Source organism: Pelophylax lessonae (assembly GCF_965119305.1).
Source record: "Pelophylax lessonae genome assembly, chromosome: 5".
NCBI classification, from domain to species: domain Eukaryota; kingdom Metazoa; phylum Chordata; class Amphibia; order Anura; family Ranidae; genus Pelophylax; species Pelophylax lessonae.
Window position 1 is genome coordinate 236,148,465 of NC_138772.1, and position 22,822 is coordinate 236,171,286.

Here is a 22,822-nt window from a genome sequence, read left to right on the forward strand (position 1 = left end):
AGCGCCCTAGCAGCATCACTTCCTCTTCCCAGGAACACCGATCGAGGCAGCAGCAGCGGCGAGGGTCTCCTCAGGTTTTATCCTTCTGTTTCTTGCTATCCATTGCCTGTGTTCAGTTTACATATCCCTGTGGGGGTCTCATTGTGCTTAGTGTGACGCGGTGGGCTGCGCTTGCCGCGCTTGCTGAAAGGGGCAGTTAACCCTTGGTTGTCTGGCATTACAGGGGCAATGGATTCTCAGGAGTGGAAAGCCAGGGGACCGCTGCTTCCCCCCCAGGGGGGGATTTAGCCACTATTGTGGCTGGCCTTGCTGCTCAGGTGCAAATGCTGGTGGCTGCTCAATCTACCAAAAGGCCCAGAGTTGTGCTCTCCTCTGATTCTGAGGGTGAAGGTGATGGGGCTGTTCTAGCTGGGGCTTCCCTATCGGGGTCCCGCTCCTCTCTTGATCTAGTGGGGTCTGAGGTGGAGGCTGAAGTTGAGGGGGTTGATAATTCTCCCCCTGGCTCGCCTGAAGAGCTTGCAATCATGGATGAGTTGATTGCTTCTATTAAGCAAACGCTACGTTTGCAGGACGAAGTGTGTCCCCCCGCTGCCTTGGCGGCTTATGGGACGCAGAGGAAACGCAGGACGCCACAGGTTTTCCCCTGCAATGCTGATTTTCAGCGCGCTGTTAAGGATCAATGGCGCGATCTGCGCAAACCTTTTGCGGTACCAAGTAGATTCAAGCTGCGTTATCCTTTTTCACCTGCCACTGATGAAAGGTGGTGCGTGCCTCCACCAGTGGATCATGCGATTGCAGTTTTGAACAAGGCCACTGCGATTCCTGCAGAGGGTTCACCCATTTTCCGTGATGCCACAGATAGGAGACTGGAGTCTCTGGCCCGTCATACGTATTCTGTTACGGGTTCTATGCTTAAAGCTCTGTTTGCTTCTCTCATGGCGGCCCAGGCGATCGCAAGTTGGACGCAGATGCTTAGGCGCGTCTTGGTGGCCGACTCGGCCTCGCCGGCGACCCTGGATATGGTGGATCAGATCCACCAGGGTGTCATGTATCTGTGTGATGCGGACCTGGACCTGATTCCGTTGGCTGCACGGGTGCACAGTGTGGCGGTGTTGTCTCGCCGCCTGGTTTGGTTAAAATGTTGGTCGGTGGACCAATCTTCGCGTAAGACCTTAGCCAATCTGCCTTATGATGGGTCTCGCCTTTTTGGGGAGTCCCTGGATGTGTTGATTAAGGGAATCACCGGGGGTAAGAGCACTCTCTTGCCCCATTTCCCCAAGGCTAAGGGGGCTTCTGGGAAGAAGCATGCTAATTTTCGGCCCCCTCAGGGGTCCTTTCGTGCCTTTCGGCCGCACTACAAGGGCAAGCCGTTCAAAGGTCAAGGCTCTCAGAAGAAGCCCTGGTCTGGTAAGCAGAAGTCCGGCCAATCCGGACCTGCAGCCCATAACAGTTCGGCCTGAAGGGGCGCCCTCACCCAGTTTTGGGGTGGGGGGACGCTTGCTCGGTTTTCTTCAGCCCTGGTTGGCCCGTGTGCGGGACAGATGGGTTCAGGAAATCGTTCGGTCTGGTTACAAGATCGAGTTTCTCTCTCGGCCGGAGAGCAGATTTTTTCCTTCAAATCTTCAACTGTCTCCGGAGCGCCTGCGGGACCTACACCTGGCGGTGCAGGACCTGAGGGCTCAGGGAGTGGTGGTTCCGGTGCCTCATCGGGACAGATTTCGGGGGTTTTATTCAAACCTGTTCACCGTGCCCAGGAAGGAGGGCAAGGTTCGTCCGATTCTGGACTTGAAGGCTCTGAACTGCTCTGTGCGGGTTCGCAAGTTCCGCATGGAATCCCTGCGGTCGGTGGTGGCTGCCCTGGTTCCGGGGGAATTCATGGCCTCCATCGATTTGAAGGATGCGTATCTTCACATCCCCATCTTCGAGGGTCACCAGAGGTATCTTCGATTTGCCATTGCGGAGGATCACTACCAGTTCGTGGCGTTGCCTTTTGGCCTCGCCTCGGCTCCGCGGGTCTTCACCAAGGTGCTTGCACCGGTTCTGGCATTATTGAGGGCCCAGGGCATTTCTGTCCTGGGGTATCTGGACGACATTCTGGTTCGGTCTGCGACCAGCCAGGGTCTGGAGGAGGACCTGTCTGTCACGATGCAAACTCTGCAGGAGTTTGGTTGGACGATAAATTTTCCAAAGTCGGCACTGAGTCCGTCTGTTCGTCTTCCCTACCTGGGAATGATTTTGGACTCGGTGCAGGCGAAGGTCTTCCTGCCGGACGACAAACTCAGAACTCTTCAGGAGGAAGTCAGGTCCCTCCGGGATGTTCCGCAATCGTCTCTACGGACGTGCATGAGATGTCTGGGATTGATGGTCTCGGCCTTCGAGGCGATTCCCTTCGCCCAGTTTCACACGCGGGGTCTTCAAGCGGAGATCCTGTCCAAGTGGGACGGGCGACCTCAATCTCTGGATCTTCAGATCTCGTTGAGTCATCGCACCAGAAAAGACCTTCTGTGGTGGCTCCAGTCCCCGATGGTGTCCGGGGGCAAGTCGTTTCGTCCTATCTCGTGGACGGTAATCACCACGGATGCCAGCCTGTCGGGCTGGGGTGGTGTTCTGGGCGTTCTGTCCGCCCAGGGAACTTGGTCGGAGGGGGAGTCCTCCCTTCCGATCAACATTCTGGAATTGCGTGCGATAAGTCTCTGTCTTCGTCGCTGGTCGGACCGGCTGCAGGGCTGCCCGGTTCGGGTGCAGACGGACAATGCCACGGCGGTGGCCTACATCAACCACCAAGGGGGCACCAGGAGTGCCCGAGCGGCTCGGGAAGTGGCCGACATTCTGTCTTGGGCCGAGACTCATGTCCCGGCGATAACGGCGGTTCACATTCCAGGGGTGGAGAACTGGCAGGCGGACTATCTGAGTCGCCAGACCCTGGATCAGGGGGAATGGTCTCTCCACCCGGCTGTCTTCCAGATGTTGTGCGCGAAGTGGGGTCTTCCAGATGTGGACCTGTTCGCGTCACGTCTCAACAACAAGGTGAGGAGGTTCGTGGCACGGACGCGCGACCCTCGGGCAGACGCGTCGGACGCGTTAGTGGCCCCGTGGCATCAGTACAGACTGATGTATGCGTTTCCACCGATCCAGTTGCTGTCCAGGTTCCTTCGCAGGTTTCAATCGGAACGCAACACGGTGATTCTTGTGGCACCGGACTGGCCTCGCCGGTCCTGGTACGCAGACCTCGTGAATCTGGCGGTCGACGCCCCGTGGCGTCTGCCTCTTCGAGACGATCTACTGTCTCAAGGACCGATATACCATCCTGCTTTACAGTCGCTGGCTTTGACGGCCTGGCTGTTGAAACCGAGGTCCTGAAGGAGAGGGGTCTCTCTCCGGAGGTCGTTCATACTTTAATCAACGCGAGGAAGTCTTCCTCTGGGAAGGTTTACTACCGTACTTGGAAGGCCTATTTTGCCTGGTGTGAGTCCAGGGGGTTTTCACCCCGCACGTACTCGGTGTCCCGTGTGCTGTCTTTCCTTCAAGCGGGTGTTGATCAGCGCTTGGCGCTGGCTACGATAAAGGGTCAGGTGTCTGCTCTGGCCGTTCTGTTTCAACGTCCCGTGGCATCCAACCTTTTGGTTGGCACCTTTATTCAGGGTGTGCGGCATCTGGTTCCTCCTAGGAGGGATCCTCTGCCCCCTTGGGACTTGAATCTCGTGCTCTGTGTTACAACGTGCTCCTTTTGAACAGATCAGGGAGATCTCGTTGTCTATGTTATCCAAAAAGGTCGCCTTTTTGGTGGCGATCACTTCGGCTCGCAGAGTGTCGGAACTGGCGGCTTTGTCCTGCAAGTCTCCGTACTTGGTTATTCATTTGGATAAGGTGGTCTTGCGACCTAATCCTTCTTTTCTTCCGAAACGTGTTTCGGAATTCCATCTTAATGAGGACATTGTCTTGCCTTCGTTGTGCACGAAGCCTAAACATCCACAGGAGGTGAGATTGCACTCTTTGGATGTTGTTCGGGCGATCAGGGTTTACCTTCGATCGACTGAGTCTTTTCGTAAAACGGACTCCTTGTTTGTTCTTCCAGAGGGTCCTCGGAAGGGCATGGCGGCTTCGGCCTCTACCATCGCTAAATGGATCAGACAGACCATTGAACAGGCCTATGCCTTGCAGGGGAAGGTTCCCCCTGTGCCTGTGAAGGCGCACTCTACTAGATCTCTGAGTACGTCTTGGGCCTGTCGTCATGGGGCTTCTGTAGCCCAGGTGTGTAAGGCGGCGACTTGGTCGACCGTGCACACTTTCACAAAATTCTACAAAGTAGATGTTCGGGCATCGGCGGATGCTTCCTTTGGCCGCAAGGTTCTTAGTGCGGCTGTTCCCTAGGGTCCCTTGTTGGGGACTCCTGGCTGTTGGGATAAGTTTTGTATCCCCTGGTTTTTGCCTTTTCCTGGGTTGTTGTTCCTGTTGAGCACTTGTTTTTTGCTGTTGCCCAGCTGGTTTCCTTCCTTTGGTAAGGTTCCTTTCTTGATGTGGAAACTGCGTTGCCTCTCGGCGCGGATGTGTTTCCCACCCCTCATGTTTGCACTGCTTTGGGACGTCCCCATATGTGACGAATATGAAGAGGCGGCGACTGTCGGAGGACGTAAGAGAAAACGGAATTTTTGTAAAATCTTACCTGTAAAATTCCTTTCTCTGAGTCCTCCGACAGTCGCCGCCCCCGCCCCTCTTTTGGGGTTTGGTTGTATACTCTACTGCTATTCCACTAAAACTGAGATATGGTTGCAGGAAGTAGGAGGGTATTGACTGAGGGGACCACCCCTTGAGGGTGGGATATGTTGGATATGTTAAAAGCTTTATTAACATATTCTGTTGCCTAGCTACTCCTTCGGAGCAAAGTCTAATACCCCATATGTGACGAATATGAAGAGGCGGCGACTGTCGGAGGACTCAGAGAAAGGAATTTTACAGGTAAGATTTTACAAAAATTCCGTTTTTCCAATGCCCTGTGGCGTCAATTCGCACCTTAATTCAAGGTGTGCGACATTTGGCTCCTGCCAGGAGGGAGCCTTTACCTCCATGGGACTTGAACTTGGTTCTGTCAGTGTTACAGCGTTCTCCCTTTGAAAACATCCGGGAGATATCGTTGCCTCTGCTGTCCAAAAAGGTTGCCTTTTTAGTGGCGATCACTTCGGCTCTCAGAGTGTCGGAACTGGCGGCGTTGTCTTGCCGCTCTTCTTACTTGGTAATTCACAAGGATAAGGTGGTCTTGCAACCTCATTAGTCTTTTCTTCCTTAGGTGGTCTCTGAGTTCCACCTTAATGAGGACATTGTCCTGCCTTCGCTTTGTACGAAGCCTAAGCATCCTGAGGAGGTTGCTTTGCATTCCTTGGATGTTGTCAGAGCGATTAGGGTTTACCTGTCATCTACGGAGTCCTTTCGGAAGATGGATTCCCTCTTTGTCCTTCCTGAGGGACCTCGGAAGGGCATGGCTGCGTCTGCAGCGACCATTGCCAAATGGATCAGACAGACCATTGAACAGGCTTATGCTTTGAAGGAACGGGTTCCACCCTTCCCTGTTTAGGCGCACTCTACCAGATCTTTGAGTGCGTCCTGGGCCTATTGGCATCGTGCCTCGGTGGCCCAGGTGTGCAAGGCTGCGACTTGGTCGTCGGTGCACACCTTCTCCAAATTCTATAAGGTGGATGTTCTGGCATCAGCTGATGCCTCCTTTGGCCGCAAAGTTCTCAGTGCAGCAGTGCCATAGGGGACCCTTGTTTTTTTGTGGGTCCCTGACTGTTGGGGTGTTATCCCCTGGGTTATTTGCTTTCCTGGGCTGTTGCTCCTGTTGAGCCTTGTTTTCTATTGCCCAGAAGGTTCTCTTACTGTGCGTGTAAGGTTCCTTTCTCTGATGTGGGTACTGCGTTGCCTTTTCTGCGGTTGCGTCTCCCACCCCTCATGTCTACACTGCTTTGGGACATCCCAATAGTGATGACTTAGAGGAGGCGGCGACTGTCGGAGGACGTAAGTGAAAACTGAATTTTTGTAAAATCTTACCTGTAAAATTCCTTTCTCTGAGTCCTCCGACAGTCGCCACCCCGCCCCTCTTTTGGGGTTGTTTTCTTACCTACTGCTATTCTACCAAACTGAGTTGGGAGTGTCACTGCAGGGAGGGTATTGACCAGTGGGACAGCCCCCATGGGTGTGTATATGCAAATGCCTTTGTTCTTTTGACTAAGTCTTATGCCTAGCTACTCCTGCGGAGTGGAAGTCAATACCCAATAGTGATGACTTAGAGGAGGTGGCGACTGTCGGAGGACTCAGAGAAAGGAATTTTACTGGTAAGATTTTACAAAAATTCAGTTTTTTTGGCCTAAAAGCAAAATGCTATGTGTGGCGGAAAATTTCCACTGTGAAACATGGTGGTGGCAGCATCATGTTGTGGGGATGCTTTTCTTCAGCAGGGACAGGGAAGCTGGTCAGAGTTGATGGGAAGATGAACAGAGCCAAATACAGGGCAATCTTACAAGAAAACCTGTTAGAGTCTGCAAAAGACTTAAGACTGGGGTGGAGGTTCACCTTCCAGCAGGACAATGCCCCAAACATACAGCCTGAGCTATATTGGAATGGTTTAGATCAAAGCATATTCATGTGTTAGAATGGCCCACTCAAAGTCCAGACATAAATCCAATTGAGAATCTGTGGCAAGACTTGAAAACTGCTGTTCACAGACGCTCTCCATCCAATCTGATAGAGCCTGAGCTATTTTGCAAAGAAGAATGGGCAAAGCTGGTAGAGACATCCCCAAAAAGACTTGCAGCTGTAATTGCAGCTATAAGTAGTATTGACTCAGGGGGTCTGAATACAATTTTACACCACACTTTTTAGGTAATTTTTTGTAAAACAATTTGAAAAATGTTTATCATTTTCCTTACACTTCACAATTATGTGCCACTTTGTGTTGGTCTATCACATAAAATCACAATAAATTTACGTTTTTGGTTATAGCATGACAAAATGTGGAAAATTTCAAGGGGTATGAACACTTTTCAAGGCGCTGTATGCCTGTGGGCCCTCATAGATGGCATCCAGCTTTCCCATTCCACTATTTATATGCTAGGTACACACTGAGTTTTTTTTGTTCAACCCAGCGGGCTGAACGAAACAAAAAATGGAGAGGTCACCGTACTAACTAAGCACTGTCAGTTCGCCAGTCTTCCCCGGTGAGCTGTTGTGTTCAAACAGGGGGAATGCACCACCTACTAGAACACACTGATCAGCGTCCACAGCATTGACTGCAAGCTCTGATCAGATGCTGGTTTTCCAGCATGCCCATTTGATAAAAGCCAGGCGTTTGATCGGCTTATGTCAGACAGGCTGCTGTACGCACAACCCGAATGATATTCGTCCCACGTGTACCAGCCTTTAGGGGGATTAGGCAACTCATCTGCAGGGCATATGCCTTTAGGGACAGAGTTTCCCCTTTTCTTATCAGAACCCTTTCCACCAGGGCTATTGGTGTATCTTGGGCTTTAAAATATGAAGCATCAGCTTCCTAGATTTGCCAGTCCACCATCTGGTCCTCTGTTCACACCTTTTCCAAGTTCTACCAGGTGGATGTTCAGATTTTGGCTGAAGGTGCTTCAAGTTGTCATCTGAGCTTTTATGGTTGGGTTCTTTAACCCATTGCTTTTTTGGGGGCCTTTTGGTAGTTGTTTGCTATGTTGCTGCCCACCCCTCAGTTTGTTGCTTGGGTATGTCCCGTGGTCTATGAAAAGTCCTGTGTCCTGTACTGTATGGTTAAGATAATAGGAATTTTGACTTACCTTTAAATTCCTTATTTTGGAGTACATAACAGGACACAGACCCTTACCCCTTATGTCTTGATCACTCCTTGTTGCTTGCTAAGAAAAAAACCTGGAGTTTTCCTGAGTGAGCAGGGTTATAGGAGTACTCTCTTGCGGTGAGTTTTTTGCCAGTCTCCAATTACCTGAAGGCTGTCAGAATAAAACGAGTCATTGTTTTCTTACATTTAATGATTTAGCATAGTCTTCTTTGTAGTGTACCTTGTTTAATGGCCAATGTTTTGCCTTTTTTTTAGGGAATCAATTATAAGTCTGAAAAGGAAATACTTAAGAAGTGAAGAAGATGTTATGGCATCTGGCTCAGCAAATATGGACTCCATTTTAGACAACATTGCAAGCGAGGGATGCAGAAGTTTGTTGGATGAAGTTTTTTTGGATTTAGAGGTGAAAACATAGATTTTACTTATATGAATGTTTATATTGTAGAATCTTCCTTTTAAAGCAAAACTGTCTGGTTTTTATTGCTCCAAGTGTCAGCTCCGCGCTATGAGTGCTAATAAACCCATATTAGCTCCCAGCACCAAGATTACTAATCTTCATGAGAAAGTGTAATCTGAAGGTGTATGTATGTTTGTGCGGCGCTTGGGGTTGCAAAAAAATATACCATAAACTGTTCTTGAGCGCAGTAGCACTGTTAGGTAGAGTACAGTTTTTATGCAAGAACAAGCCTTGCACAAACACACATACAGGTTTTTATTGCTGTCTGTGTCTCTGTTAAAGAGATTCACCCTCTCTATGTGTCCTGTTTATGATTATCATTCAAAGTGAGAGTAAAAGAAAACTCTAAATTTAGGGTTGTCCCCAGAGCAGGAATAGAGGGAAAATCTTCAAATGGAGACCTTTGTAGTGACCTGGGGGACACACACCAAGAGTTTCCCTCAATTTGCAGAGATTTGCCTATAGTCCTACTTCTAAGTTATTATTTGTACTATGGTTTTCATTAAAAATGAACTCCCTATTATGAAATCGGTGCATTGGCATCATTTTAACTGCAGCAATATCATCACATTACCTGCAATTTCATAATTTTTAATTTTGTAATATTTTGTGAGACCCCTTACTATTTCTACTTGTCATAACCAGGTCAGGTGTCAATAATGTGAAAGCTAAATAGTGGTAAATCCACTGTGTATATAAACTTAAATATTCCCTATCTGCTGAAAAGGTTGAAATAATAAGAAATAGATTGTAAGCTCTAACGAGCAGGGCCCTCTGATTCCTTTTGTTCCAAATTGTATTGTAACTGTAATGCATTTGCACATCTCTCCCAGCAAGGAGTATTATCTCCAAGGGTTAGAAAGGCTGGATTCATCTCTTTTTCATGGATAGTGTAGGACCCACTGATAATGGGGTACTTTGACGCAGTAGTGGGCTTGAGCACGATATGGCCATATGGTGGGACCAAACCCCCATTTTTATTTATGGACTCTCTTCAGATTTGGTAGTAATTTCTTTTGCATTTGCGCGCTATTCTTTTTTAATATACATGTCTTTTGGTTCATAGCTGCAGCAGCTTTGGAAATACATGGGTATGCTCCCCCAAATTTTTTGCCTGTTTATTGTAACTGTAATGTCTGCCTTCATTTTGTTAAGAGATGCGCAAACTGTTGGCGCTATATAAATACTGTATAATATAATAATAATATATTCTACTTACGGACCTGTGACATGCCTCTGTACTTATTATTAATGCAAGATATAATGTGCCATCCTAGTAGAAAAGCAAATCAAACTAAAGTGACTTGTCAGGTAATGAAGGAAACAATTACCATTTTTTTCAATGCATATTTCAATGTCCTACAATTTAAGAAATCCTGTAACTGCATAATATATTATCCTTTAGCAACATCTTAATGACCTAATGACCAAGAAATGGCTTGGAGGATCTAACTCTGTGGATACCATATGTGTCACTTTAGAGGACTACTTTAACGACTTTGCAAAAATCAAACCCCATTATCAACAGGTATGTGGTTTTCAAAAATAATGGTTCCATAAAAGATTGTAACAGAAACACGTATGACTAGTTGTCACTTGAATAAAACTGTGAAAACCGGTAGTAGTGGGATTGTAATACAATCTCTTATCAGTAAAATTCCTCTGGGCAGTAGCAAAAAAAAATCTATGGAGTGCGGGCGAATTAATAAAAGGTGTGCTTTCTCCATCCAAAGATCAACTTTCAATTATAGAAACTATAGTAGAGCTTCTGTGAATGTGAGGAGATGGACTGAAAGGGTGGGCATAGTTGGCACTCTTGATGAGAGCATATGACGGGTACCTCATCTCCATTATCCCCCACTGTTCATGTAGACTGTGGGGGTAGAAAGGGGGCATTGGAGGGCGATCGATTTCAAGCAAAGCATGAGACAGCAGCACAAAGGACATTAGTTGTAAAATAAGCTACTATTTATTTTTTCTATTGATTTAACTAGATGGACTCTGTGTCTTTTTTTAACCTGCCTAACTATGTACAGTGCATCTGGAAAGTACTCACAGCGCTTTGCTTTTTCCACATTTTGTTATGTTACAGCCTTATTCCAAAATGGGTTAAATTCATTATTTTCCTCAAAATTCTTCAAACATATCCCACATCCCGCACATTTCTTAAAAATAAAAAAAACAACACTTAAAGCGGAGTTCCGGTGAAATTTAGATAAAAATACCCCCCGGACAGTCAGGGCTAGTACATTCCATAATGGATAGCCTCTGTACTGTCCCAGGTCGCATTTACCTTTTAGAAGAAATACTTACCTTGAAAATTTCTTCTCCAGCGCTGCCATCTCAGGTGTGGGCAGCTGAAGCCAGCTCGTCCTCTTCCGTGTCCACTTCATCCCAGAATGCCCCGCACCGGCCCCGCTCGTCACTTCCGGGGCAGGCGCGTCATCCCTGCACAGCTTCTGGGCATGCCCAGAAGCTGTTTAGCAGGGAATGACGCGCCTGCACCAGAACTGACGAGCGGGGCCAGTGCAGGCGCATTGACTCCTGGGAGCAATGACGTTCAGCTCCCAGGAGTCATCACGAACAGGAGGAGACGGCGCGGGCCGCGGCCTCAGAGGGAGGAAGTAGAAGAAAGCGAAGTATACTTTCTTCTATAACAAGGTAAGTAAAGAAAAAAAAACATTCTGGAGCATCCATTTATTTTTCAGGGCAATCTCAGCAAGCGGATGGGCCAAAGTTGTTTTTAGCCCGGAATTTAACTATTTGGTTGGAATGGCAAGTGTCATGTCTAGTGGAAAACAGGCACCGCTCATCACCTGGCCAATACCATCCCTACAATGAATGGTGGTGGCAGCATGTGGATTTTGTTTCAGCAGCAGGAACTGGGAAACTAGTCAAGATCGAGGGAAAGACATAGTTGATCAAAACCTGCTCCAGAGGGCTCTGAACCTCATACTGGGGCGAAGGTTCATCTTCCTACAGGACAACGACCCTAAGTACACAGCCAAGATAGCAAAGGAGTGGCTACGGGACAACTCTGTGAATGTCCTTGAGTGGCCCAGCCAGAGCCCAGATTAGAACATATCTGTAGAGATCTGAAAATGGATGTGCACCGACACTCCCCATCCAACCTGATGGAGCTGGAGAGCTCCTGCAAAAAAAGAATGGGAAAAACTGCCCCAAAATAGGTGTGCCAAGCTTGTACTATCACATTAAAAAAAAACTTGAGGCTGTAATTGGTGCCAAGGGTGCTTCAACACTGTATTGAGCAAAGGCTGTGAATACTTATGTACGTGGGATTTTTTTCCTTTTTTGATAAATAAATTTGCAAAGATTTCGAACGTCTTTCATGTTGTCATTATGGAGTATTGTTTGTAGAATTGTGAGGGAAAAAAAAGAACTTAATACATTTTGGAATAAAGCTGTAACATAACAAAATGTGGAAAAAGTGAAGCAATGTGAATACTTTCCGGATGCACTGTAAGTAAAGTTAACCATATTCTCATAAATTTCAAAAAAGAAACTGCGCTATCATCTAAATTTGTGCAATAACCAAATTGAATAAGAGCAGCAACTTCACCATGACATACTATTCACAGTCAAACTGCTATTATATCAAAAAGAATCGTGCTTACAAGTGATAAAAAATGTATGTGAACCAATAAAAAAAAAAAAAAAAAATTGATTTCATTTGAAAAACATGTGCAAGTCCAATGGGTGAAAGGAAAGTCCTCTTCTGTGTTCAAATATTCTTAAACGTGTGATCAACCTCCATCACCAGTAAGAAAAGTTGTGAGGCCACCACCTAGTGGTAGAGCTGCACGATTCTGGGTATTGACCTCTTATCCACAGGAGTAAGCTAGGCAGAAGATTTTGTTAAAATCACAAAACTTTGCATAGACACACCTACAGGGGGCTGTCCCTCTGGTCCAATACCCCCGGCTAGCCTCATTCCCAATTCAGTTTGTCTTTTGCCTAGATAGGAGTAGGCAGGCTTCCCTCTGGTGGGGCTACAGTCTCAGCCTTTTCTCTGTTTTATTACATTTTATTTTCTGCTAAGTGTGTTTTTCTTTGCACTAGTAGCTTTTTATTTGTTCCTGCGCTTAGTTAGTCAGACTTCAGAAGACTACAGCGTTGCGGAGCTGGGAATCGAACTGGTTGTCCTGGTTTCCCAGGACAGAGAACCTTATGGAATCCCAGCCTGCCATTGAGCGTTTAGCAGGCTATGCGTATGCCCAGGCCTCGCAAACGACCTGTCCCTGTCCTCAGGGACAAAGCCCGCGAAGTGGCCACTTCGCTAGGATGTCTCTACTGCGGTACACTGCGTGTAGCTAGCTTACAGAAGGTGCATTTATACGGAGACTTGATTACACATTAGTCATTTAGTGCAACATTGGATCATTCAGAGATCCTCACTGAACTTCTGGAGAGAGTTTGCTGCTCTGAAAGTAAAGGGGCTGAATTTTGGACGCCCAATTTTTCAGTTTTTTATTTGTTAACAAAGTTTGAAATATCCAATAAATTTCATTCCACTTCATGATTGTGTCCCACTTGTTGTTGATTCTTCACAAAAAATGACAGTTTTATATCTTTAGCATATTTAAGGATTCCCCTTGGGGTGGGACTTTGAAGGTCACTCAAAAAATATACAAAAAATTATATTGAATAATTATTGGTTTTATTACAAAAATGGTAAAAGGTAAACATACACAAATGACAGTGAAAACTAGTAAAATTATTGGCAAAACTGATATTGGTATGAAGGTGTACAAATCACTCAACCAATTATTCCAAGCAAGATCCGACGTTTCAAGGTGAGAACCTCTTCTTCAGGGATTTTTTTGGGAATAATTTTATCTGTAAGTATTGAAGAGATATATCAAAGCAAACAAGCAGTTGTTGATAATATAAAATACAGTAACAAAATATTGGTATGAACATGTTTTTTGAGTATAGGCATACACTCATTATAAAACAACATTGTAAGTAAAAAAATCGTTGTATACACTTACATGGTTGAAGGACGCATGAACACCACAATTGTTTTGCCACAGATTAAAAACATGGAACATTAACGACACCCACAGAGATCATCGTCAGCCTTGTCTATGAGAGGAAGGTTTGGTACTTGGAGTAGGTCCAAAAAGGGATATCAGTAAGCATATGATAGTGGAAAGTGTGCAGACCAGAGGGGGCCCAAATTGCTCCAGCTGGAGTCCAAATTGGCCCAACCAAGGGGGCGGGGGTCAGTCACAGTAATGCTGTAGATAGCAAGGAAATACAAATAATAAATAAAAGATAAAATACAAAAATGTTTGTTTTATCTAGGTGCAATGTACAGAGAGTACAATGACGCGACAAAACCAAAAATATGCACGTATATACAAATACTACATATATATATAAGGCAATAGCCTGATAGGTGTGCGTCAAATGAATGCACATATAGCATCTCACTAGGATCAAGCATGGTTTATAACACTGCTACAAACAGAAGGAGCCAGTGCATAGAGTAAATTGGAGCCTATGCTCTAGCAATTTTATGACTATGAGGGATAACCAGTGAAACTGGATATGTAAAGATGAAAATATAGTCATGACATAAGCTAAGTGTGCATATTTATATATGAGGACAAATAGGTAAATCCCTTTGAGATGATGAGAACTGACCTTAAGACAGCAGACTCCGAGGCAAACTTCCTCCCAGCAGTGGATGTACACAGTACTCCATGCTGGGAGTGGTGCCTATATAGGAGCGCAGTCCGGTGAAGGCAATCAAGCTGATTGCATCTCCGCCCCCTGGTGGCCCTGGGCTCCCTGAGCGGCGCTCGCCAGACCCGCCCATAACCACGCCCTGATGAACACAGGAAGTGCGTCACCGGAACGAAAGGCCAGAGGCGTAGCCGGCGGGCGTCTCCCACCGGCACGGGATGTGACGTCGCTGAAGCGCACGAATGCGTGCAGCGGCGTATCCCGGAAGTGGGGATACCATTTTTGTAATAAAACCAATATATATTCAATATAATTTTTTGTATATTTTTTGAGTGACCTTCAAAGTCCCACCCCAAGGGGAATCCTTAAATATGCTTCTCATATCGGGATGTGGCACTCATATTTAGGAAGCACACCTCTAGTTTTATATCTTTATGTTTGAAGCCTGAAATGTGGCAAAAGGTCGCAAAGTTCAAGGGGGCCGAATACTTTCGCAAGGCACTGTATTTGTGAAAGGTGTGTGCTCGTTATCATTTATAAACAAGGAATGGGTACATAGATCCAGCATAAGTGAAAAATAATTTTCAGACGATTTTTGTATAGTGTGTACAGAACTTTGTCCCTTCGAGAATTTTCGTATGAAAATTCTGAATCGTCTGTAGAAACTCCAAAATGTTTCTCGTACACGAAAAAACAACAGTTTTCGTTTAATGTGTACAGTTTTCGTACGATTTTTGTACAAGAAAAATCAGAAACGAAAGACTGAGCATGATCACAAACAATAAACAACAAAAAAAAGCCTTTGCCGTACGAGAATTATCATACAAATTTTTGTTCATCGCTTTGATATGAAACGAGGCAAATCGGACGATCGTTCACCCGATTTTCTTATAGTGTGTACCCTACTTAAGTAAAACCTATGCAAGTTTAAACAATTATTATCATATCCTTTCTTATGTAATATGTAAGTTTTACTTTCACTTTTTATGTTTTACTAGGGGATTTTGCACACACAGGCACTGCTGGGTATGTGCTATAACCCTCATTTATCCACGTGCTGAGTAATATTGACTTCCCCTTATTTGTAATGTAAGCAATACCCGCCCCCTTAGGAGATTGGGAGTCTGTGGCCACAAACCCGACCATAGAGATACAGGCTCACCGTGCGTTGGCCCAACAACCATCAACAGGGTTTTTAAAGAGGTAGAATAAATAAAAAGTTAGAAATCTAGATTTAAAAAAATATATATGTTTGACCACACACATGTAATAAATCTTACTTTGTGGGGGGTAAAATATACCTTAACCCCCTTACTGGCCAGATGCCAGCATGTATGTTAAAGAAGAACTCTGTGTTTCCTGTGACTTTAAATGGCTATTTTGGGCCAACTTGGTTAAAATGATCATTTCTCTTTCGTCCTCCGACAGTCGCCGCCCACTCATACAGTCTTCACCAATGGGGTATTGACTTCATCTCCACAGAAGTAGCTAGGCATAAGACTTGTTGGAAACCAAGCATTTACATAGACACACCCATGGGGGCTGTCCCACTGGTCCAATACCCCTCCTGCAATAGCCATCCCAGCTCAGTTTGTCTTCTGCCTAGTTTAGGAGTAGATAGGCTTCCCTGTGCTGGGGCTACAGTCTCAGCCTTCTTCTTCTATTTTATGATTTTCTGCAGATTGTCAGTTTTTTCTTTACATTACTAGCAGTTTATTTTGTCAGCGTTAGTTAGTTGGATCTTCGGATGAAGGCGCCCTGGCCTCACAAACGACCCATCCCTGTCCTCAGGGATGCAGCTTTGTGAGGTGGCTACCTCACCGGACACATGCTCGGTTCGTCCGTGCACTCCTGGTGTCCTGCATTTTTGGCTGACGGCACTCCCCTGCCATCTGAGGGCGGGCGGTTTCCCGTTTGATATGAGGCACCCCACGCCATCGGGTACAGGTAAGTACACTCTGTGTGGGGCCTCTGTCTGGGGTCGGCAGTCTTTTGTGGTCTGTGGTGTCCACTATGTCTGTGCGGTTTTGGGCTCCCTGATCCCGGTCCCTGCGTGGGTTTTTTCTCCCACAGCCAGCGCTGTGTGGGGTTTTGGGGGATCCCTCTCCTGTGTCACTTTAGGGTGCTTGGAGGTACAGACATGTGCGGCGACCGCTGAGGGGTTAAAAACCGCCAGTCCGCCATTTTAGATGTAGGCAGCGTGTCTGGCTTCACTATGGGCGCTTAAACAGCATTGTATGTAGTGTATTTTGGCGCTCTGCGGCGCCATCTTGTGTGTGGCAAACGATCGTTCCGAGCACATGTCGGCGGCCATTTTGCCGAAGCCTCCCATTACTTTGCATAGGCATCCATGTTTCCTTAGCCTGCAGCTTTAGTTCAGCCTCTGGCCATGACATCACTTCCTTCCTTCTCTCAGGAGGGACTGACAGCGCTGGTAACACTCTGGTGGGGCTCTGTTCTGCTGTCCTTTTCTTTCCTCCATTGTGCAATCTTCCTGGCTTCAGTTTGTCCCTGTGGGGGGGTCTGCGTTCCACAGTCCATATAGCGGTGTGCTGCGGGGTCTGCGGCGCGCTTAAAGGGCCAGTACCTTACGAAAAAAAAAAAAAATTTTTTTGTAATGGAATCCCAGGACAGCAAATTCCCTCCAGCTTTGGTGGGGGATTCAGGTTCTGCTGAATCCTCTACCCTGACTAATTTGGCCACTGTAGTGGCGTCTTTGGTGTCCAAAATGGATGTGCTGATGTCTGAATGTGCTGCTAGAAAAAGGCCTAGGATTTCTTTTTCTTCTGATTCTGAATGTGACATGGTTGCTGCAGGTAGCGTGCCCCTTTCAGGGTCTCGCTCTTCTCAGGACCCACTAGAGTCTGAGGGGGAGGCAGAGGTTGCAGTGGTGGATGAATCCCCCCCTGGGACGCCAGAGGAACGCGCAGCTATGGATGCGCTGATTTCTGCCATTAAAGAAACACTACATTTAGAGGATGAGTCCAATCCTCCGGGCATTGTGTCCTCTTTTGGTACACACAGAACCCGCAAGACGACGCAGGTTTTTCCTTGCCCCGCTGAGTTTCATCACACGGTGAATGAGCAATGGCGCAATTTAAAACACAGCTTCACGGTGCCTAAGAGGTTTCAACTTCTCTACCCTTTTACGTCTACTACGGTTGCACGCTGGTGTGTGGCTCCTCAAGTGGATCACACTGTGGCCAGGTTGAACAAGGCCACTCTGGTTCCTACCGAAGATTCTCCGGTGTTTAGGGATCCTACGGATAGGAGGCTGGAATCTCTTGCTCGCCATGCCTATGTGGTGGCGGGTTTCATGTTAAAGCCTATTTTCGCTTCTGTCATGACGGCTCAGGCTGTGGCGGATTGGACTAAGGTGCTAAGACGCACTCTCGTGGCTGATTCGCCCCCCCCCCCCCACTACAGTGGAGAGGGTGGACCGGATTTATCAAGGGGTCATGTATTTGTGCGATGCGGCCTTGAATGAGGCCCCATTGGCTGCGCGCCTGTCCAGTGTCCCGGTGCTTAGCCGTCGACTGATATGGTTGAAAAGCTGGTCGACTGACCAGAAATCCAGAAAGACGGTGGCTGACATTCCCTATGCGGGGGTCTCGCCTTTTTGGGGAATCCCTGGATGTATTGGTTAAAGGGGTCACTGGGGGCAAGAGCACTCTGCTGCCCCAGAATCCTAAGGGCAAGTTTTTCCGCGGCAAGCGGGGTCCCGCCTTTAAACCTACTCAGGGATCCTTTCGTGCCTTCAAGGCACAGTACAAGGGGAAACCCTTCAAAGGCTAGGGTGGCCAGAGAAAACCCTGGGCCGGCAAACAAAAATCCGCCTGATGGGGCGCCCTCACCCATTTCAGGGGTGTCGGGACGTTTGCGCGGTTTCCTCCAACCTTGGCTGCTCCGAATTCCGGACAGGTGGGTTCAGGAAATCATTCGATCAGGGTACAAGATCGAATTCCTTTCGCGACCGGCGGACAGGTGCTTTCCCTCAAATCTTCATTTGACCCCAGATCGGTTGCAGGATCTTCATCGAGCGGTGCAAGACCTTCTCGCCCAGGGGGTGATCATCCTGGTGCCACATCGGGACAGATTTCGGGGGTTTTATTCTAATCTGTTCACTGTGCCCAGAAAGGAGGGCAAGGTGCATCCGATTCTGGACTTAAAAGCTCTGAAACCGCTTTGTGCGCGTGCGAAAGTTCAGCATGGAATCGCTCCGCTCGGTGGTAGCCTCCCTGAGTCCGGGAGAATTTCTGGCCTCTATCGATCTGAAGGATGCGTACCTTCACATCCCCATTTTCGAGTGTCACCAGAGGTACCTCCGATTCGCTATCGTGGAGGATCATTATCAGTTTGTGGCGTTACCTTTCGGTCTCGCTTCGGCTCCAAGGGTCTTTACCAAAGTGTTGGCGCCTGTTCTGGGCCTGTTGCGGGCACAGGGCATTGCAGTCTTGGGTTATCTGGACGGTCTCCTATTGAGATCGAGTACCAGTCAGGGCCTGCTGTGCGATCTGTCCACAACGGTCCAGACGCTCCAGGAGTTCGGATGGACCATCAACGTTCAGAAGTCGACTTTGTCTCCATCGGTTCCGATTCCCATATTTGGGAATGGTTCTGGACTCTGCTCAAGCAAAGGTGTTTTTACCGGAGGACAAACTCCGGACCCTGCAGTCCGAGGTCAGGTCCCTCAGGGACAACGAATCCTCGTCACTCAGGACCTGTATACGGTCTCTGGGGTTGATGGTGTCGGCCTTCGAGGTGATACCATTTGCACAGTTTCACACGCGGTCTCTCCAAGCGGAGATCCTGACCAGGTGGGACAGACTTCCTCAGTCCTTGTACCTGAGAGTGTCTCTGAGTTGCCAAACCAGAATGGATCTCTTGTGGTGGCTTCAGTCCCCGGCTGTATCGGAAGGAAAATCCTTCCAGCCATTACTGTGGATGGTGATCACCACGGATGCAAGCCTGTCAGGCTGGGGTGGCGTCCTGGGCAACCTGTCTGCCCAGGGCACTTGGTCGGAGGAGGAATCCTCCCTTCCGATAAACATATTGGAGTTGAGAGCGATCAGGCTATGCCTGCTCCATTGGTCGGATCATCTTCGGGGCCGTCCTGTACAGGTGCAGACTGACAATGCCACTGCGGTGGCGTACATCAATCACCAAGGGGGCACCAGGAGTGCCCAGGCGGCCCAGAAAGTGACCAGTATCCTGTCTTGGGCCGAGACTCATGTCCCGGCGATTTCGGCAGTTCATATTCCGGGTGTGGAGAATTGGCAGGCCGATTATCTGAGCCGCCAGACCCTGGACCAGGTGGAAATGGTCCCTGCACCCGGAGGTATTTCAAATGCTGTGTGCGAAGTGGGGATCCCCGGATGTGGATCTGTTCGCGTCTCGGCTAAACAACAAGGTGGAAAGGTTCGTGGCAAGAACGCGCAATCCGCTGGCAGACGCCTCGGATGCTTTGGTGGTGCCTTGGCATCAGTATCATCTGATATATGCCTTTCCTCCGATTCAGTTGTTGTCCAGGTTCCTTCACAGGTTGGCCTCGGAACCAACTCTGGTGATTCTGGTGTGGCCGGACTGGCCACGCCGGTCCTGGTACGTGGACATCGTTCACCTGGCCGTCGAGCCTCCGTGGCGGCTGCCGATGCGAGATCTCCTGTCTCAAGGACCGATCTTCCATCCTGCTTTAGAGTCGCTGGCTTTAACGGCTTGGCTGTTGAAAGCCAGGTCCTGAGAGACAGGGGTCTCTCTTCAGAGGTCATTCCTACTTTAATCAAGGCTAGAAAAGCCTCGTCTGGTAAGATTTATTACCGTACGTGGAAAGCTTATTTTGCCTGGTGTGAGTCCAGGGGCTTCTCTCCTCGTTCTTACTCGGTGGCGAGAGTGTTGGCTTTCCTCCAGTCTGGTGTGGAACAGCGCCTTGCGTTGGCCACGATTAAGGGCCAGGTATCTGCACTGGCTATTCTTTTCCAACGCGCAGTGGCGTCTAAGTCCTTGATTCGCACCTTCATTCAAGGTGTGCATCACTTGGCCCCTCCCAGAAAGGAGCCCTTACCTCCATGGGTTTTGAACTTGGTTCTGTCCATGTTACAACGTCCTCCGTTTGAAAACATCAGGGAGATCTCGTTACCTCTGCTGTCCAAAAAGATTGCCTTTCTGGTGGCGATCACTACGGCTCGCAGAGTGTCGGAACTGGCGGCGTTGTCTTGCCGCTCCCCTTACCTGGTGGTTCATAGGGACAAGGTGGTCTTGCGACCTAACCCGTCCTTTCTTCCAAAAGTGGTTTCGGATTTTCACCTTAATGAGGACATTGTTCTACCTTCGCTCTGGGTGAATCCTAAGCATCCTAAAGAGATTGCCTTGCATTCTTTGGATGTTGTCAGGGCGATCAGGGTTTACCTGTCATCGATTGAATCCTTTCGTAAATCGGATTCTCTCTTTGTCCTTCCTGAGGGACCTCGAAGGGTTTGGCCACGTCTGCGGCGACCATTTCAAAATGGATCAGACAGACAATTGTTCAGGCCTATTAGTTGAAGGAACGGATACCGCCCTTCCCTGTCAAGGCGCACTCTACCAGATCGGTGAGTACGTCCTGGGCCTTCCGACATCAGGCCTCGGTGGTCTAGGTGTGCAAGGCTGTGACTTGGTCGTCGGTGCACACCTTTTCAAAATTCTACAAAATTGATGTTCTGGCATCAGCAGATGCCTCCTTTGGCCGCAAAGTTCTCTGTGCGGCAGTGCCATAGGGGACCCTGGTTTTGTTGCGGGTCCCTGACTGTTGGGGTTGTTGACCCCCTTGGTTATTTGCTTTCCTGGGTTGTTGCTCCTGTTGAGCTTTCTTGTTGCCAAACGGTTCCCTTGCTGTTCTTGTAAGGTTCCTTTCTCTGGTATGGGTACTGCGTTGCCTTTCTGACGGTTGCGTTTCCCACCCCTCATTTCTACACTGCTTTGGGACATCCCCATTGGTGAAGACTGTATGAGTGGGCGGTGACTGTCGGAGGACGTAAGAGAAAACTGAATTTTTTTAAAATCTTACCGTAAAATTCCTTTCTCTGAGCCCTCCGACAGTCGCCGCCCCCGCCCCTCTTTTGGGGTTCTTATACACTTAACTACTTGCTACCAAACTGAGCTGGGATGGCTATTGCAGGAGGGGTATTGGACCAGTGGGACAGCCCCCATGGGTGTGTCTATGTAAATGCTTTGTTTCTAACAAGTCTTATGCCTAGCTACTCCTGTGGAGGTGAAGTCAATACCCCATTGGTGAAGACTGTATGAGTGGGCGACGACTGTCGGAGGACTCAGTGAAAGGAATTTTACGGTAAGATTTTACAAAAATTCAGTTTCACTAACTTTTAAAAGTGACAGGAAACATGGAGTTCTTCTTTAACCTGTCATCACCCAGTCTCCAGCAGGTGCTTTAAAATTCATCACCCAGTCTGCATATGTCATAATCCCTCACATTTATTGAAATATCACTCTCTTTGCCCCTGAACCTAAATTAATCTTATACTTAAAGCGGTAGTATACTCATTTTTGTGACTTTTACCTACAGGTAATTCTATAATAAGGCTTACCAGTAGGTACAATTAATATCTCCTAAACCTGCACGGTTTAGGAGATATTTGCCCTGCATGCAGCCGCTGACGCTAGCGGCACAAGCGCTCTGAAGGAAACTGGCACATTTTTGTTAGTAACAAAAGAACAATGTGAATGATACAGTGAATAGGAGACCAAAAGCATGTAAGTTCAGGGATATTTAAAATAAATGTTTCATTTTATCCATGTGAATATTTCTTTTACATTCTTTAAGTACAATCCCTTGGTCAAACATACACATCTTTACCATACAATTTGTCAGCCTTCTAAATTATGGAGACATTTAATTTATAGCCCATCCCTTGATGGGTTTTGATAGGATGAATATGCCAACATTTGGTGTAACATAAAATTTCACTGTCTGCAGAAAATGACCATCAAAGCTCACAGGAAGGTAGTAACGGAGTACTTGAAGGCAATCATGCAGAGGCGTATTTGTTTCAGAAATGCAGAAGAGCGCAAGGAAGGAGCAGAACGTATGATTAAGGAAGCTGAACAATTCAAATTCTTATTTAAGCGCCTAACTTCTGTAAGTGATCTCTACCCTAACATAATCCTTCATTGTCTGTTGGTATGTCAATTATGTTGTTTTATTCTCAAGGACTAATTCTTAAGGACTAACCAAGCAATGTTCAAATGATTTGTAATATATAAACATTTAAAAAAAATCAATATTATAATTTTATGCCTCAATTTGTTATTCTTTGGCTATTCCACAAAAGGTAAAACCATAAAATCTTTAGCCTAATTTTATTTAATACTTAAATTTACGCGTTTCAAAAACATGTAGATGTAGAACAAAATATTTAGACAATAACTAAGCAAATCATTGCAGCAAAATAAAAATCTGTATAAGAATATATATTGCTTTTTCCAATAAAGATAATGCACAAATATTTCTGTGCACTGTAACTTGTACTCACTTTAATTACCACATTGTGTAGTGTAAATATAATAAAAGAATAAAAGAAAATCTCTGCATACATTCCAAAAGCTGTAAATACCAATAGCTTAACATGAAAAAAAATTCTAAGTACAGTAAACCTGTAATATTTTCTTAAATTGGCAAACTAACACTGCGTCTGTATAGAGACCACCCTATGGTGCCACAACCTGGAGTGCCTGCCCCCCCCAGTACAGTGTGGATGTTTTTCAAGTGCATAGCTGTATGCAGAATAATGCCCTTTTGAAATTAAGTATTTCCAGGGCCATATTGCAGT

The 22,822-nt window shown here is 47.1% G+C and overlaps 1 protein-coding gene across 1 annotated transcript in view; it reads left to right on the forward strand.

The window, feature by feature from the left end:
- EXOC3 (exocyst complex component 3) overlaps positions 1-22,822 on the forward strand; it is a 230,627-nt gene that overhangs the window by 199,923 nt on the left and 7,882 nt on the right. The window contains exons 9-11 of the mRNA XM_082257483.1: positions 8,087-8,234; positions 9,694-9,816; positions 21,970-22,131. Of these exons, the coding sequence (XP_082113609.1) occupies positions 8,087-8,234; positions 9,694-9,816; positions 21,970-22,131 (433 nt within the window). The remainder of the gene's footprint in view (positions 1-8,086; positions 8,235-9,693; positions 9,817-21,969; positions 22,132-22,822) is intronic.